This window comes from Mastigoproctus giganteus, chromosome 2, assembly GCF_048544385.1.
Source record: "Mastigoproctus giganteus isolate SK-2022 chromosome 2, ASM4854438v1, whole genome shotgun sequence".
In the NCBI taxonomy this organism is placed as follows: Eukaryota; Metazoa; Arthropoda; class Arachnida; order Uropygi; family Thelyphonidae; genus Mastigoproctus; species Mastigoproctus giganteus.
The window spans coordinates 120,733,229-120,750,973 of NC_143576.1; the positions used below are offsets into that span (position 1 = coordinate 120,733,229).

Consider the following 17,745-nt stretch of genomic DNA (forward strand, 5'->3'; position numbering starts at 1 on the left):
ATAAGTTTAAGGCTGAGCTGGACAGGTATTCAGAACGAATGGGGGGGGGGGGGGCTGAAGCTGCATAAGCGTGCTTTCTTGCATCATATGCCTCTACTAATGCTAATAGTCCATGGTTGGCTTCTTTTTGTCCTGGGGGTTAACTTTCCCTCCCAGGTTTCCAGCCCCGCTATGAGGAGGCAGGAGCAGTGCCACAAGGAGGTCAAGCAGTTAGAGGGGTTAGTTGTTAGTAAAGACTGTAATATATATATATAACAAAAAAGAAAGGTGAATTTCCTTTCTCTGTTCAAACTTTTCAAGTGTAGAACTGATTTATAAATGAACTGCTTATAGAAAACAATATAACTTAAAAAGAACTTTTTATCTCTGAGAAAGATCGCTTTCACAATAGAAACGCTGACCTTGAATTCGCTTGGCACCCGGGGCAATCTGGGGCCTTATCTTGCCTCATGTTATTCCTTCTTTCCCCTACCTCTCCCTTTAATGCACATATCCAAAACCAACAATCTGTGCTGTATTGTTAAGCACTCTCCCAGTATTACCTTACAATTTTTGTAATCCTTAGTCTCTCCCTTTTAACTAATAAATAATTTTTTGTAATAACAAATGTCTGACTGTAATACAAGCACACGACTACTAAATACAGTGCTGTTCTAGTAGTAGTAGTAGTAGTAGTAGTGGCACGTGATGCAAGAACCTTAAAGAAACACAAAAGAACCTTAAAGGCATAGATGGACACCATTTGAATTAAGAATATTATACTTATAATATTTTTGAGGTACACATAATAAATTGCAAAAATAATGTGATAAAGTTTTGAAATTTTACTCTTCATTTATAATCACTGTGTATGCATATGTTCATTGTATGTGTGCATGCTCACGTGCGTGCAAGCATGCATGTTATATAAACACATACTTTCTAATGTTAAAAGTAGCAAGAGCTTCTTTTTAATATTAACTTAGTAAGACACAGCCAATGGGATATAATTAATATCAGTATAAACACACTTTAATTTCTGTATCTCCCATTCTTTCTGTTGCAGTAATTTGTGATACACTCTTTTCGACTTAGAATAATAATTTTTAGGAACCTGCTTCTTTTACTTTTCATTCATAGAATCTCATTTTTAAAAATGAATGCTGTTTGTCAAATTATTCAGGGATTTAAATTATTAAAGATCTGATCAGCTGTTTTCTAAAAAATTCCAAAAAACTTGCTACATTCAAACACTTGTCATTTGTTGAAAAAACTAGTTTGAAAAAAAATTATGTAGTTTTTTCCCTTATAGTTTCATTGATGACTCAGCTTACTCTTCTTTGCTTAAAGTAAATGTTTTAAAGATGTAAATTCAAAAACTGCAATGTATATGTTAAAATTTCTAGCTGAGGTTTTTCATCCTTATTACCCTTGCCTTGGATTACAGTATTCTTTGTATATGCAGTAACTTCTGTTATAGCACCTTTAAAGGGACCAGCCTCAAAGAACAATATAAGTGGGACCCTCAATTCACAAGATTGATCAAAGGACTAGAAAAAAAAGCACTCAAAGCAGGAGTTTAATGATGAGACTTTACTGTATTTTATATAACTTATGTAACTAATCATATTTGCAAATAGAAGAATATTATTATTTACTTCAGCACAGTCTTCACAATATATGTAGTTAGAACAAAGATCACAGTCTTCGGGTCGAATAACTAAGTAATGTTCTCCATTCATATAACAAGATGGATTAACAGGTCCTTCTGGTATTCGCTGTAAACACTGAGATGTAGCTCTGCACCATCCACATAAAGCATCAGCTAAACAAGCCAGGCAGCTGGAATGAATTTTGCAGGTTCCATTTTTAAAAGGTTCCAGAAATCTCATGCCAATTACCTAAAAAAAAAATAATAATAAAATAATAATAATAATATGTATATATATATAAACAAAATATGATATACGGAGAAATGGAAGAAAATGAAAATGAAAAAAATAAAAAAGAGAAAAGATATTTATGGACAAGTGCCACTGAGAGACAAAGTACACAATGACCATAATGAATATAAGCGATTTCAAAGTTGACTCAACAGAGTTACAAAAGAAAAAGTACGGACAAAATTTTGTATTTTTGTACCCCGTATCACATACTATGGGAGGTATTTAGATGTGTTTTTGGTTATTACTGATAGTAGCACTATTCAAGACATTTTACATTCATTTAATAATATTCATCCTATACTCAATTTTATACTGGAAAGTGAAAACACAGATACTAAGTCATTAAATTTTCTAAATTTCACATTTACTTGGGATGCAAATAAAATCCAATTTAACATCTATTGTAAACCAATGGACACTGATATGCTTCTACATTATAACAGTTATCACCTGTTCACCTACAAAAGATCTATTATCTTTAATCAATTTCTCAATGCCTATAAATATTCAATGATGGAGTCTGCTTTGGGCTCAGAAATACAGATATTAACCAGCAGATTCGTAAGCAGGGTTATCCCCTTGCTACAATAAACCGAATTAGGGTACAAGCTAAGGATAGGATACAAAAACTACACCTACCAACAATAGTAACATCAAAATATACTTTATTTCTGTCCCATATGTTGAACAGTGGCACAAGCAGCTTAACAGATTCTTTAAAGATATTGAATTTAAGACCGTGGCCAGACCAATACGGAAATTACACGCTATACTAAACAACTGCTCGGTCCTTTCCTCTTTCGTGACACAAATAAGTAACTTGGTATACAGCATTTCTTGCAGTGATTGCGACTCGTCTTACCAAGGATCTACACGATTTCCTCTGAATATTCGAGTAAAACAGCAAGTGTCCTCTGTAAGTGCTTCTCGTTCAGCAGTGTCAGAATTAGCCCTTCATGCCATTAACAAAAACCATACATTTTTATGGTTGGTTGGTTGGTATGTTATTTAATGGCACAACAGCTATTAAGGCCATATTGTGCCTATACATTTTTATTTAATGAAGTTAAATTACTTAAGTGTCCAATGTAATTATACAAGACTATTAATTTTACTTAATAGTAAAATTAATATCAAAATTAAATTACATGAGAATTCTATTAACGTTCGCCATCCATATCTAATCTCTGATTTGTGGTCTTTTGCATGCATGTGTGAAGACAAATAATCGTGGCCTTTCCATGTGCATGGACAAATAATCTCTCTATTTAAGATTCAAGCTCACATACTCTGTAATTTCTATTCCTGTAATCAAGGAAGGAAAATCGTTTTTCATATTTTACATTAAACTTTTTAATTAATTTTTTTCTGTAATCATTTTGCGTTAATCTTTTTTCGTTTTAATGCCTGGAGAATATCATATGGAAGTGTTTTACATATCATATTGAGGTAAACTTCTTTTATTCTTCTACAAATTGATATCAACGTAGAACATACTAAGCATCATAGCTCTGTTATATAATACCAACATGCTTGAGATACTGGAGAGAACTTTGAAAGTATAATAGGTTGAGTTTCATTCAGCCGTGAAAGTCGGAAAGTTTTGACACAGAACTGGACATAAGGGTAATACATGAATATTTTCTTTTATACAATTCTATAGGGATATAATTAATATTATAAGTTTTATACAATTTACATAATACATATACATATTGTTTTATAAGCTGGGAATAGCCCATTATTATTATTATTATTATTATTGTATTTGCATATGACAGTGTAATAATGATAGTCTAATTTTGAGGTATAAATCCGTAGGTCTAACTTATTTTTAAACTGAAATTATGCCTTGGTCTAGAGCAACAAAGCAAACACAGAGACTCATCGTTGTGTATTCAATGGTAGATCTAGTTAATAACCATTATTCAACTTACAATTCATTTTTCTTTGTTCCTGAAGTAAGGAGTGTAATGATCTCAAATTAAGACTTGGTGCATTAACAGAAGTCACCAAAGAAATGGGTGCTTGCCATAAAGATTCTAGTAACCTCTCAAGTGATGCACTTCCACTTTGGACCACGGAACTCTGGTTCAAGAAAATTTAGTTTTATTGGGATATCCTATTGTCATTAAAATGGGTAACTTATGTATGCTACATAGAATCCTTGCAGTATGAAGTAGTTGAATTCAAAGATAAAATGAGCAATTAATGATGCCACCAACAGATTTATAGATTTTGGAGGGGAGGTGGCAAAGAGAGAATTATTATTCATGTGAGAACTAATGATATCTCTCACACACACACACACACACACACACACACACACACACACACACACACACACAGAGAGAGAGAGAGAGAGAGAGAGAGAGAGAGAGAGAGAGAGAGAGAGAGAGAGAGAGAGAGAGAGAGAGAGAGAGAGAGAACCATGATGAAAAAAATGTTGTGAGTTAGGTCAGAATGTGTGTACAATCCTGAACAGGCAATGATAGGAAAGCTAATATGCTCAAAGCCTTGTGAATTAAGACTTGAGAACCTCTGAAAGGCTTTATTTGGGGATGGGGTATTTTTTTATCCACTTTCCTTGCACTTGTAGGTAGAGGGCAAGTGGATAAAAATGTTAGGAAAGTCACAGGCCATTTCATGATACTTTATGATAGCTAAAAGAAAATATGTAATAAAACCACTTAGTATAAAAAATTTCTGGTGATGAAACTAAGAACAGAGAAAAGGAGCTTTACTTTTATAGAAATAAAAGAAAACAGAAAGTAAATCTGATAGGCTCCTTACAAGAATAAAGAGATGGTACAAATAACTGGCAAACTAGCCAAAACAGGCAGCTGAGTTGAACATCAATGTTCAATTTAGGTAGTATGGGAGAAATAGTGCAGAAAGAAAAGGACCGAGAACAGACTTCTCGGTCATTTTTTCATTTGGATGTCATAGTGCTGTGACTATTGATGTTTCTGATTATGGAATTTGTTTACCTACTTTATTGGCTCAATTACTGTACTGCCATCTATTTATACTTCACATAAACAATCTGAAAACTAAATCAATGTTTATATTCAATTGTTAATGGCAAGCAAGTTTTTCTTTTTCTTTTTTTCCCCCCAGTCCTCTAAGTTCAATGTCACAACTAGTATGAACATTGGCATTTCCAATTATGAATTTTTTTTCACCATGCTGGCACACAATTACTGTACTGTTATCCTGTTATACTTCATACATATAATCTGAAAAACTATGATGCTTATATTTTATATTCAACTGTTAATGGCAGGGTTACAGAGCTTGTAACTATGAAACTTAGAGGAGACTAACAGAGGTGTATATAGCTCTGAGAGGAGAAAGTAAAATGAATTAAGGTGAAATTTTCACTGTTATAAATGATTCCAGCACTAGGGGCTATAAATCCAATTTATGTGGGGAGAGGTGCAGACTGGATTGCAGGAATTTTTCTTTTAATCAATGAGTTGTTCATTACTGGAATAATTTGCCTCCATGGACAATTGTGATTAATTATATATATATTTTTGGCAGATGCAGCAAAAGCTTTAGGCTTCCTTGCACCATATGTCCAATACTAATCTTTTTACCTTGTACCAATAATTAAATAGTATTTCTACATACACACTGAGTCATTGCAAACAAGAAAAATACTGAAAAAGTTGAAGTGCTGGATGAAATGGTCAGAATTATCACTTCATTAAAATTTATCCAATGTGTGCAAGTGAATTTGCATTGTTTCAAATTAGGGAAAGTGCAAAAACAGCTTTCAGAGAAGATAGCATGTGTTATTTGAACATTTTGCAGTGGTTGTCAAAGTTTAAAGAGGCCACTTGTTTGTTGAAGATTATCCTCACTCTGGCTGCCGTTCAACTTCAAAACCCAGTGATTCAATTGTTTATGTTTAGGATCTGATCAGGAGTAATCAACATTTAACCCTTTGCAGTCCAGCATTAGTTTCACCATCGCTCCCATGCAATCGAGCTCTAACGATCAAAAAAATGATTAGTTGAAATGTGATGTTCAAAAATTATTTATATTTTGGGTTGGCATGAGCTAATATATATATATATCCAAGTATGTAAAAAGCAAATAGGATAGTTAATTTATATCTAATTTATAATATTATTTCTAATATATAATAATATTAATTTGTCACAGATCCGATTAATGCCATCAAAAACGATTAAACATTACATCCATCTGTATATTATTTGAGTTAAGTTAATGGTGGTAAGTTATAATGTATAAAATGAAATGAAAGCTAGTAAGATAGCTTCTCAAGAAAAACCAAAAAACCTATGTGGGTGCCCAACGTAACCTGGAAAAAAAAAATATATATATACAAAGGGTACTAGGAAAGTTTTGCAATATGACGCAACAATGAATCACAGGAAGCTGCTTGTTGCTGCATGTTGAGACATGTTCATACGTGCATAGTAGCCGCCGCGCCAAGATAATTTCGTGCGTGGTTTAACCATAGACCAGTGCTTAGAAGAAATGACTCTTGCACTAGACGATGATTGTCCACATCGTACAACAATATTCAGGTGGTATAGAGAATTCCAAAGGGGAAATTTCACTCTGGAGGATTCTGAGAGGCCGGGAAGGCCACGAACGTCAGTTACGGAGGAAAACGTTACTGCTGTGAGGAAAATGCTTGACGAAAACAGGCGAGTGACCTACCAACAGAGAGAGGATACTTTGGGCCTAAATGCACCAGCAATTCGTTCGATTCTGCAAGATCATTTGCACGTGAAGAAACTTTGTTCTCTCTGGGTGCCGCATCAACTGACTGAAGAGCAGATGACACGACGTGTGACTTGGTGCCGGGAGATGTTAAAAAAGCTTGATAAGGGACAATCTCGGTATGTGAACAACATCGTGACAGGTGACGAGACTTCGCTGTACTATTACGATCTGCCGACCAAGGCTCAAAACAAAGTTTGGGTCTTTGATGATGACGACACACCCGTAATTGTCAGAAAATCCCGATCTGTAAAGAAGAAAATGATAGCTGTATTTTTCAAATCGAGTGGAATTGTGGAACGTGTCATTTTGGACATGCAGAAGACAGTCACAGCTAAGTGGTATACTGAACAATGCCTGCCTCAAGTCATTGGATCTATGAAGAACCTGCGGCCAAAGTCAAGAATGGACACCAGGTACCTCCATCACGATAATGCTAGAGCTCACCGTGCCAAAGCCTGCACCGAATATTTGACCACGACAGGACTGAAACTTCTCGAGCACCCTCCCTACAGTCCAGACCTTGCTCCCTGCGACTTTGCACTGTTCCCGCATGTGAAAATGAAGCTAAAAGGGAGGCGGTTTTCCAGTGATGAGGACCTTCTACGGGCTTGGGACAACGAGTGTGCTTTACTCCCTAGTGAAACTCGGCAGAACTGGTTTAAAGATTGGTTTCGGAGGATGGAGAGGTGTATTGAATGTAGAGGAAATTACTTTGAAAAAATTAAATAAACAAAGCTGTATTGCAAAACTTTCCTAGTACCCTTTGTATATGCCAAAAACAAAGCAAGGAAAATCATGCATATCAATAACATAAATGTTAACATAAATATATCTTTTCCAGGTTACGTTGGGCACCCACATAGGTTTTTCTTGAGAAGCTATCTTACTAGCTTTCATTTCATTTTATACATTATAACTTACCACCATTAACTTAACTCAAATAATATATATATATATATATATATATATATATATATATATATATAAAATAAAAAATTTAAAAAAAATAAAAAAATTCGCAGAGCATTTTAAAATCTAGTGCAATATTTCTTCTTGGAAGAAAATATTCATGGAGCTTTCCATCCAAATAATCAACAATTTTTTTTTTTACTTTAGAGCCCCTACTTTGAATTCCTTGTCTGTCCTTTTGTGATGCAAAATCTAAAATATCTGCAGAAATCACTTCCTACCAAATACTTTGTTAAAAAATGGAATTCCATGTGTCCATTCTTCAGACCAATATTTTTTCATATCATTTTTTCATTTACTCCAGTGATGATGATGATGATGACAATACAAAAAATGCCTTTAGTTCATTTAGTAAGAACAAAATCAAGTCACACCTTACAGAACAGCTAGAAACTGCCTTCTTTCTCTTCAGTTTCTTTAAAAGGGAGGTCTAATAATTTCTCAATTTCATCATCAGAAAAACCTTTACAAGATCTTGACAATGAGGCTAAATACTTCAGTCTAACACAGAGTATAAGTTATTCTGTGACTTCTACACTTCCACATATTCAAAATCTTTACTCATATGGGCACCCTTTTGCAATTTCACCAGACAAACTGCCCATCTCTGGGCCGTTTCAAGAAACTCAATGCATTTTTTTAGGTGTAGTCTTACAACTACCTTATATAGTAGGATCATGACCTCTCTATCTTCACAACCACACATTCAATAAATTCTTGTAATGGTTCTATTGTAATGAGCAGCAGGTTAGAGATTAAGTTGCTGGAGACTTCAAGAGCTGCTGGGAGTCATGAACCAAGTAAATACATGGCTATGTTAGGGTAACTAAGAGTAAGAACAAGTGCATGTATACTTGCATGTACACTAATGCTAGAAGTATAGTAAATAAACTTGATGAATTTGAAGTGCTGATCAAGACATCAAAGGCAGATATTGTTGAGATATCAGAGACATTGTGTCACACAGATATAAGCAGTGTAGAATTGGAATTTGGGGAGTACAATGTGTACAGAAAGCATAGACAGGGTAGGAAGGAAGGAGGGGTTATGCTGTTAGTTAAGAAACGCATAAAATCTAAGGAAGTGCATCCAGTTTACATGAGTGGACAGTGCAATGTTGAGTCAGTTTGGTGTGACAAATACTAGGAAAAGGAAAATGAGAGTAGGAGAGTGTTATAGGCCTAATGACTCTAATGAGTACAACAAACAATTGGGCAGAGAAACAGAGTGGGCCAGTAAATCAGAATGTCTTGTAATGGGAGATTTTAACTTTCCAGATTGACCGAAACTTGTAGATTGGTCACGTGCACACTAACAAAACTTTTGTGGAATTAATGGATGAGATGTTTTCTACGGCATGTTCGAGAGGCAACCAGAGGGAGTAATACTCTTGATCTGATTATCAGCAGTGATTATTCATGCATTAAGAATTGCAGATAAAGGAACCACTAGGTGATAGTGATCAGTGTACTGATGTGGGATTTAATTAAAGATGTAACAACCATCAAGGGTAAAGGGAAGGGTTTTTGTTTTCGTAGAGTTGACTACAGTGGTCTCAGACTGTTTTTAAATTCTATACAGTGGGATCAACTGATGATGTTACAATGGTGAATTTTAAATGGGAAGCCTTCAGGGACTTAATCTTGGAGGCTACTAGGCTTTTCATGCCAACTAAGAAATACTGTTCAGGGCTCCGGCCTAAATGGATGTCGGATGAATTAATGAGTCTCGTGGCAGAGAAGAAAAATGCATGGGATGCATATAAATTATCAGGCAACACAGAAGCCTATGGCAGATATAAGCTAGTCTGTAATTAAGTCACAAATGAGGTTAAGCAAGCGAAGGCTGATTACAAGAAATCCTTGCAAAGGATGCAAAGAAAAACAACAAAGACTTTTTTTACTTATGTAAACTCTAGAAGAAAAGGGATGAATCAGATTGGTCCACTTAACATAGATGGCTTGACTATTGATGATACTGCTCAAGTAGCTGATAAACTGAATGAGCATTTTGCATTTGGATTCACACATGAGGAGTTATTCAAGGAAGGGAATGCCAGAAGTTTATCAAACTCTAACAGGGAGCTAAGTGAAATTGTAATAACCGAGAGCAGCAAAGTGGAGGAGAAATTGTTGAAGTTAAACATAAAAAAGGCACCTGGGGCAGATGGAATCTATCCAGTTATAATGAAGGAGGTAGCAAGAGAAGTAAGCAAACCCTTAACCATAATTATGAGAGCATCCTTAGATTCGGGGGAGGTGCCCATGGACTGGAGATGTCCATATGTATCCCCAATTCACAAAGGGATTCAAAGGGTGACACAAATAATTATAGACCTGTTAGTTTAACTTCTGTTCTGGGGAAAATAATGGAGTCACTGGTTAAAGAGGTGATACAGGATACAGACACCTCTTTAACCAGTGACACCTAGACAAGACAACAGTAACAGCTCAGACACAGCATGGGTTTGTTAAGGGGAAGTCTTGTCTGACCAATTTGATTGGATACTACGATGTGGTCACAAAGGAACTGGATGCAAAAAATAATTTTGATATCATATACTTGGATTTCAGGAAAGCTTTTGATACTGCTGCACATGGGAGACTGCTGTACAAATTGAAGCAGTATGGCATTAAGGCCAAGTTACTGCAATTTATAAAGGGATGATTGAGCGAGAGAAGACAGAAAGTGGTAATAAATGGACACTGCTCTACGTGGACTAATGTTATTAGTGGAGTTCCCCAGGGTTCGGTGCTGAGCCCATTGTTGTTTTGTGTATTATATATGATAGCAGTTTATCAGTTAACTGAACTCATTCAGTTTATCAGCTACTTGAGCAGGATCATCAATAGTCGAACCATCTATGTTAATTGGACCAATCTGATTCATCCCCTTCCTTCAACAGTTTACATAAGTAAAGAACTCTTTGCTGGAAAAGCCTTCCATCTGTTGTTGTGGAAGTTGATAGCTTAAATAAATTTAAAGCTGAACTAGACAAACATTTGGAGTGACTGGATGTGAGGTTTTTTTTTTTTTTTTTTTTTGCTGATGCTGTATAAGCTTCCTTTCTTGCATCATATTCCTCAACTAATGCTAATATTGATGAAGGTATATCAGGCTTAATGTCCAAGATGATACAAAGGTTGGCAGGGTTGTTAATGACAGTAAAGACAGTGTGCTACTGCAACAGGATCTAGAAAAGTTAGACAGATGGGCTGAGAAGTGGCAACTGAAGTTTAACATTGACAAATGTAAAGTACTCCATGTGGGTAGCAGTAACCAAAGAGAAACATACCAACTATGTGGTACTATACTCAGGGAGGTAGAGAATGAAAAAGACCTGGGGGTAATTGTGGAGTCAGATATGAAGTTCTCTGAGCAGTGCAGATGGGCTTCCAGAGCAAGTCATGGAGTTTTGTCAATGATATATAGGAATCTTACTAGCAGAGACAAGGAGGTGATTATCCCTTTGTATAAGGCAATGGTCAGGGCACACCTTGAGTTCCGTATGCAGGTCTGGAGGCCTCATTTTAGGAAGGATGTAGAGTTGCTAGAACGAGTACAGAGAAGGGCAGCAAGATTGGTAAGAGGAATAAAGGGGTGTGCTTACGAAGAAAGGCTTAAATTCTGCAAGTTGCAGCATCTGGAGACTAGGCACTTGTGAGGTGATCTGATCAAGGTGTATAAGGCCTTGAATAGTTTGAGCAGGCTCAATGCTGACGAGATACTTCCACTTGCTCAGATTAAGAACCTGAGGGTGCATGATTCAAATTGAGGAAAAACAGTTGTAGAATAGATGTGCAGAAGTTTGCCTTTAGCCAGCGGGTAGTTGATTGCTGGAACAGACTTCCATCTGTTGTGGAAGTTGATAGCTGAAATAAATGTAAGGCTGAAGTAGACAAACATTTGGAGTGACCAGATGGGTGAAATGGGAAGGGGGTTTTTTTTTTTTTTTTTTTTTTTTGGCTGATGCTGTATAAGCTTGCATCATATGCCTCAACTAATGCTAGGGCTAATAAATCATGAATAGGACACCATGGGCCTTACTGGCCACTTCTCTACACTACTTGCAGAACTACACTACTTATGTCCGATCATATCAAACTCTCTTTTTACCTCTACTATTTTGAATTCAACTCTCCTAAGTGTATAAGTTATTTTGGGCTTGCTGTTCCCAAGGTGTAAGGGCACTGCATTTTGCCATATTACTGAACATCCCAGAAGTCTATCTAAATCATCCTGAAGAAGTGCTGTTTGGTACTGATCATTAACTACTCTAAAAATACATCGTGACCTGTATCCCTTCACTGATTTCATTTAAGAAAATCAAAGGCAATAGCAGTCCCTGTATTGATCCTTGGGGAACCACAGCCACCTGCAATCCACTTAAGGATTTTACTGTGATTTCTGCATGTATCAAATTTATACAGAAACCTCTCATGGGACAAATGAGCCCAAAAAAATGCTTAGCTGAAATCCAAGTAAACAATGTTGAAATTACTTCTCAGATCCAGCACATGAGTGACTTTATCAATGTAACTACAAAGTAAACGTGATTTTCCCTTTACAAAACCACAGTGTTTCCTTCTGAATTCCATTTCTATCTAAATAACATTGCTTCCATGATTTTCCCTTCTACTAAAGTCAGACTTATTCGTCAGTAGTTACTCACTCTTCCCTCTTATAGCCTCTATTATTAGCAATACAGTGGCACTTCTCAAATCAAAGAGAATCTCTCTCTCTCTCTCTCTCTCTCTCTCTCTCTCTCTCTCTCTCTCTCTCTCTCTCTCTCTCTCTCCCCTCAGTCCAGTAATGCACTCATATTAACCTTAATGGTTCAATATAGGGCTTAGAGGGGAACAGGTATTCTGTGTGTTATCAGACACTCAGTCTAAAACACTGATGGATCCAATATTTTTCTATTACAGAAGATTTAGGAGAAGTCCAGTTGGCCTGCCTCCCTAAAATGCACTCATGCACACCTTCTCAATGGTAAGCCCTGTTACGTCACTTAGGTGGCAATGATCGTCTTCAGTGGTTCTCTTAAACGCCTGGTCAGAGTGAAGAGGAAAAGACCAAACCCTCCAGCACATGACAGCACAACGAAAAAAATGGACCTCAGTCCCCAGCGGCTTTCACTCCCCCTCTTATGGCAGCGAGAGGATCAGAGTGGAAGCAGAGGGTGCTAAGAATCTCTGGGTACGACCAGGCTGCCATGCACAGAAACTGAACTTGGCTTGTTACAACGTAAGCTCTCTCATCAGTGAAGACTGGATATTAGAGCTGGAAAAGGAATAAGAAAATGTAAATTGGAATATAATTGGTTTGGCTGAAACAAGAAGAAGAAATGAATCACTTATAAGTTTATCAAGTGGAAATCTGCTGTACACCAATGGAAACAATGAAAGGAGCAAAGGTGGAGTTGGCTTTCTGGTCCATAAAGATATAAAAAGAAACATTTTGGAATTCAAAAGCACATCACCAAAGATGTCAAAACTAATACTCAGGATTTCTAAGAGGTACAAGCTAAAGGTTATAATGATTTATGCACCAACATTGAGCCATGATGATGAAGAGGTTGAAGAAATGTACACCGAAATTGAGAGTCTTCTAGATGAGCAGAAAACCCACTACACTATCATTATGGGCGACTTCAATGCTAAGGTTTTGAAAAAAGAAAAAACAATGCAGAAAGGAGTACTATAGGAAATTTTGGAATTGGTGAAAGAAATGAAAGAGGTGAAAGACTTGTGGAATTTGTAGAATATTGAGGATTGTCAGCAATGAACACTTTTTTCAAAAAAAGGGTGTACAGAAAGTGGACATGGAAGAGTCCAAATGGATTAACAACTAATGAAATCGACTTCATCCTCACTAACAGAAGATATATCATGAATGATGTCCCCGTCCTGAATAAATGTTGGAAGTGATCACAGAATGGTTAAGATGCACACTTGATATAGATGTAAGAAAAGAAAGGAAAAAACTGACTCAAGTAAATAATACGAAGGTCTTTGAGATAACAGAAGCGGAGAAAAAGCAGTATGTACTGGAACTTAAGAACAAGTTTCAGCTTCTGCAGACTGCCCAGGATCAAGATATCGACGAGGAATATTACAACTTTCTGAAAGTGATAAAGCCCAAGAACCCTATAGGTAAAAAGAAATCCAAAGAAGAAAAAATTAGTCAAGAAACACTTGTCACGATAAACCAAAGGTGACAAATGAAGAGCAAGATAAACACTAGACAAGGAGAAAACTGAGTATACTGAGTTATGCAAAGCCATTAGAAAGAGATGCATAAGAAGATTTAACACAAAAAAAGTAGAACAAGCATTAAGGGAAAACAAAGGATTTAAATCAGCAGCCATGAGCAGTAATACAGAAAGACAAATGTTACTGAAACTGAAGAATACCAATGGTGTATTTATAAATAGCAGAGAAGGATTAACTCAAATAGCAGACGACTACTATAGAGAATTATACAAGGAGGGTGGGAATGATACCAGTAGTGGGGAAGATGGATCACAAATTATTAACACATACGACATACTCGATATTCTTCCTGATGAGGTAGAACATGTGTTGAAGAAAATGAAGAATCAGAAAGCCCCAGGGGGAAATGAAGCTACTGTAGAGTTGTTAAAATTGGGAGGAAGAGACATGACACAAAAACTGGCAAGACTCTTCACAAAATGCATTAGAAAAGGTGTGATGCCTAAGGAGTGGAATAATGCAATCATAGTTTTGCTGCATAAAAAAGGAGATAAATCAGAAATTGGAAATTATAGACCAATTAGTTTGTTATCCCACATCTACAAGTTGTTCACAAGGGTCATTACTAACAGATTAGAAAGAATACTTGATGAGAATCAACTGAAAGAGCAAGCTGGCTTTAGGACAGGATTCTCAATTATGGATCATCTTCACGTAATATCACAGCTAATTGAGAAAGCAAATGAATATAAAACACCATTTTGCCTGGCATTTGTGGATTATGAAAAGGCATTTGACTCCATACAGCATAAAGCAATGTTTTGGGCACCGGAAAGACAAGGCATAGATATCCCATATATTATGATTTTGAAGAAGATATATGAGAACACTACCTCCTTTATTAGACCAGACCAAGATAGTAGCAAATTTAAAATTGAGAAAGGAGTTCAACAAGGAGACACAATATCTCCGAAGTTGTTTACTGCTGCCCTTGAGGAAGCTTACGGAAGATTAGACTGGTCGCAGAAAGGAGTCAATGTGAATGGACAGTACCTAAACCATTTACGAGTTGCAGTTGACTGTGGTCATAAGCCACGATCCCAAAGAATTATAGGAAAATCTGAATCAGTTATGCACAGTTAGTAAGGATTTGGGACTAAAGATAAATATGGCTAAAACAAAAGTAATGATGATCAAGTATGCCACAGAAATGAATGTAATGATTGAAGGAGCAGTAATTGAAAAGGTGGAGTCATATATTTATCTGGGACAAGTTATTAGCTGTAATAATAATAAATGGCTGGAAGTCAATAGAAGAATAAATTTTGGATGGATAGCATTCAGGAAATATAGTCACATACTGAGGAGCAATATCCCAGTTTTTCTGAAACATAAAATAATGAACCAACGTATACTCCCAACTCCCCACCATGACTTATGGAAGTTAAACTTGGGCACTCGCCAAAAGAATGGAAGAGAAGCTGAGAACTACACAGCGAAGAATGGAACGAATTATATTGAGAATCAGACTGTTAGATAAGAAGAGAAACACATGGATTAGGCAGCAAACTCAAGTTAAGGATATTCTTATCAAAACTAAAGAACTAAAATGGTCTTGGGCAGGACACATAGCTCGAAGACATGATAACAGATGGACTAAGAAAATATCAGAATGGTACCCAAGAGGAGCTAGAAGAAAACCTGGAAGACAATGGCAGAGATGGATAGATGGAATTCATGAGTTTGTGGGTAGTAAATGGATCACCATTGCACAAAACAGAAGGAACTGGAAAGTTGCTGGAGAGGTCTTCATCCTGCAGTGGATTGAAAATGGCTGATGATGGTTCAATACACTCTCTTGCTGCAACCTTCAAAATTACTTTTTATATGCCATCAACTCCTGGAGCCATACTTGTCTTTAGACTTGAATGTTTCTCTAATAAATAATCTTCTGAAATTTCAATACTGCGAATTTTGTTATGCAACTTTATCTGTGCAATAAGTCTGCTACACTTTCCTAACAAAGCATAGAATGAATCCATACATAATCCTACATATTATGATAATTTAACATTTAAGAATATATAAATTGGATCAAATTTTTAATATAGCAATAGTGATGATAATAATAAATGCCAGAATAGTAAATCTTCAAAATTCCAGATTTATACTGAATGAATGCAAGCAAATTAGCATCATCTGATACACTTGAAATTAATTTCCATTAATGGACAGTTCTTCAATTTTATGCTATGATTTCAATTAAATTTAATTATCAAATGACAATCTTTTAAAATTATACCTTCCAACACAATAATGGCCATTATTTTTGCAGCTGATAAAATCAAATCTTCTCAAATGATTAATTTAGAGCTATTATGTTCATTTATCACAATAAGTTATTTTTAGAAGGAAAATTATCTGTAATTCATTCTGTGGTGGTGCTTCTCAGAATATGCCCCCCCCCCTTTTTTAACAAAAATCTCTACTTTTACTTTAGAAGTATGCTAAGTATCAAGTATAAATTGAACCAAAAGCTACCCAGTTATCAATTTGATACACAAACTATAAGATCCTTTCAGAAAGGGCCACAAGGTTAGTGGGAGGAACAAAGGTTCTTACCAGGAGAGGCTTAAATTCTGTAAGTTGCAGCATCAGGAGACTAGGCACCTGTGAGGTGATCTGATCGAGGTGTACAACTGGTTTGAATGGTTTGAGCAGGCTCAATGCTGATGGGATACTTCCACTTGCTGAGATTAATAACCTGAGAGGGCATAGATTCAAATTGAGGGAAGACAGTTGTAGGACAGAAGTGCGGAAGTTTGCCTTTAGCCAGCAGATATTTGATTGCTGGAACAAACTTCCATCTGTTGTTGTGGAAGTTGACAGCTTAAATAAATTTAAGGCTGAACTAAACAAACATTTGCAGAGACTGAATGGGAAGGGGTTTTTTTTTGGCAGATGCTCTATAAGCTTGATTTCTTGCACCATATGCCTCAACTAAGGCTAATGCTAAATCAACATTATATTAATGATATTAAAAACAAAACTCATTATAGCAGACTTCCCCAAAGCTTTTTCCCCACCCCCAGAATACATTTATTGTCATCAAGTATCTGCAGATCATAATTTGAGAAACACTGGTCCCAAGGCTGAATTTTAATGTTTGTAGGCCCTATGCACTTTTATTCTAAAAAGTGGGAAAAGAGTTGTAAAATATTTCTTATAATAAATTATACTGTATTAACACACTGACTGCAAATTACATCTTTTGATGTAACATTGTCTCGTGCACATGCAAGAATTACAATGCATGAAAAATCAAAAGAGCATTTCACTTCTATATCTAATATGTTGCAGTTCCAAAAGTCTATCCGGAAATGTGCATTCTCCTGTTCAAAATAGTTGTACTCACAAATATGAACATGTGAGTTATAAAACTCACATGCTCATATTTGTGAGTTGTAAATAGTGGAATAAGTTTGTGGTGTGACATTTTAAGAAAATAATGTGAATTTTAAAAGGCTGTTGAGTCGTATTTCCAATTTTTCATATTCTGATTCTAGAATAATTTATTGTGTTTGAACTGTGTTTGAAGTGATTTAAAATGTCTGACGTACATGCAAAAACATGAATCTGGTTATGAAAAAAGAAAGAAGAAAAAGAAAAAGCTTTTTGCAAAATGAAAAATTCAATGATGAAATATATAAATGTTCCTAACCACTCCTGCAATAAGCCTACTCTTTCTCAAACTAAGGATTTCAGTGATGGCATTCATAGGCCTACCTCTAGACCTACCAAGGAACAAATAAAAGTCAAGTTGATATAGAATTAGAATCAGACCAGGTAGATTCCGTAGTGTCAACATCAAC

At 35.9% G+C, this 17,745-nt stretch overlaps 1 protein-coding gene across 1 annotated transcript in view; it reads right to left on the reverse strand.

Moving 5' to 3' along the window:
- The window catches only part of Megf8 (multiple EGF like domains 8), a 619,502-nt gene that overhangs the window by 455,914 nt on the left and 145,843 nt on the right, over nt 1-17,745 (reverse strand). The window contains exon 10 of the mRNA XM_090390015.1: nt 1,638-1,880. Within this exon, the coding sequence (XP_090246141.1) occupies nt 1,638-1,880 (243 nt within the window). The remainder of the gene's footprint in view (nt 1-1,637; nt 1,881-17,745) is intronic.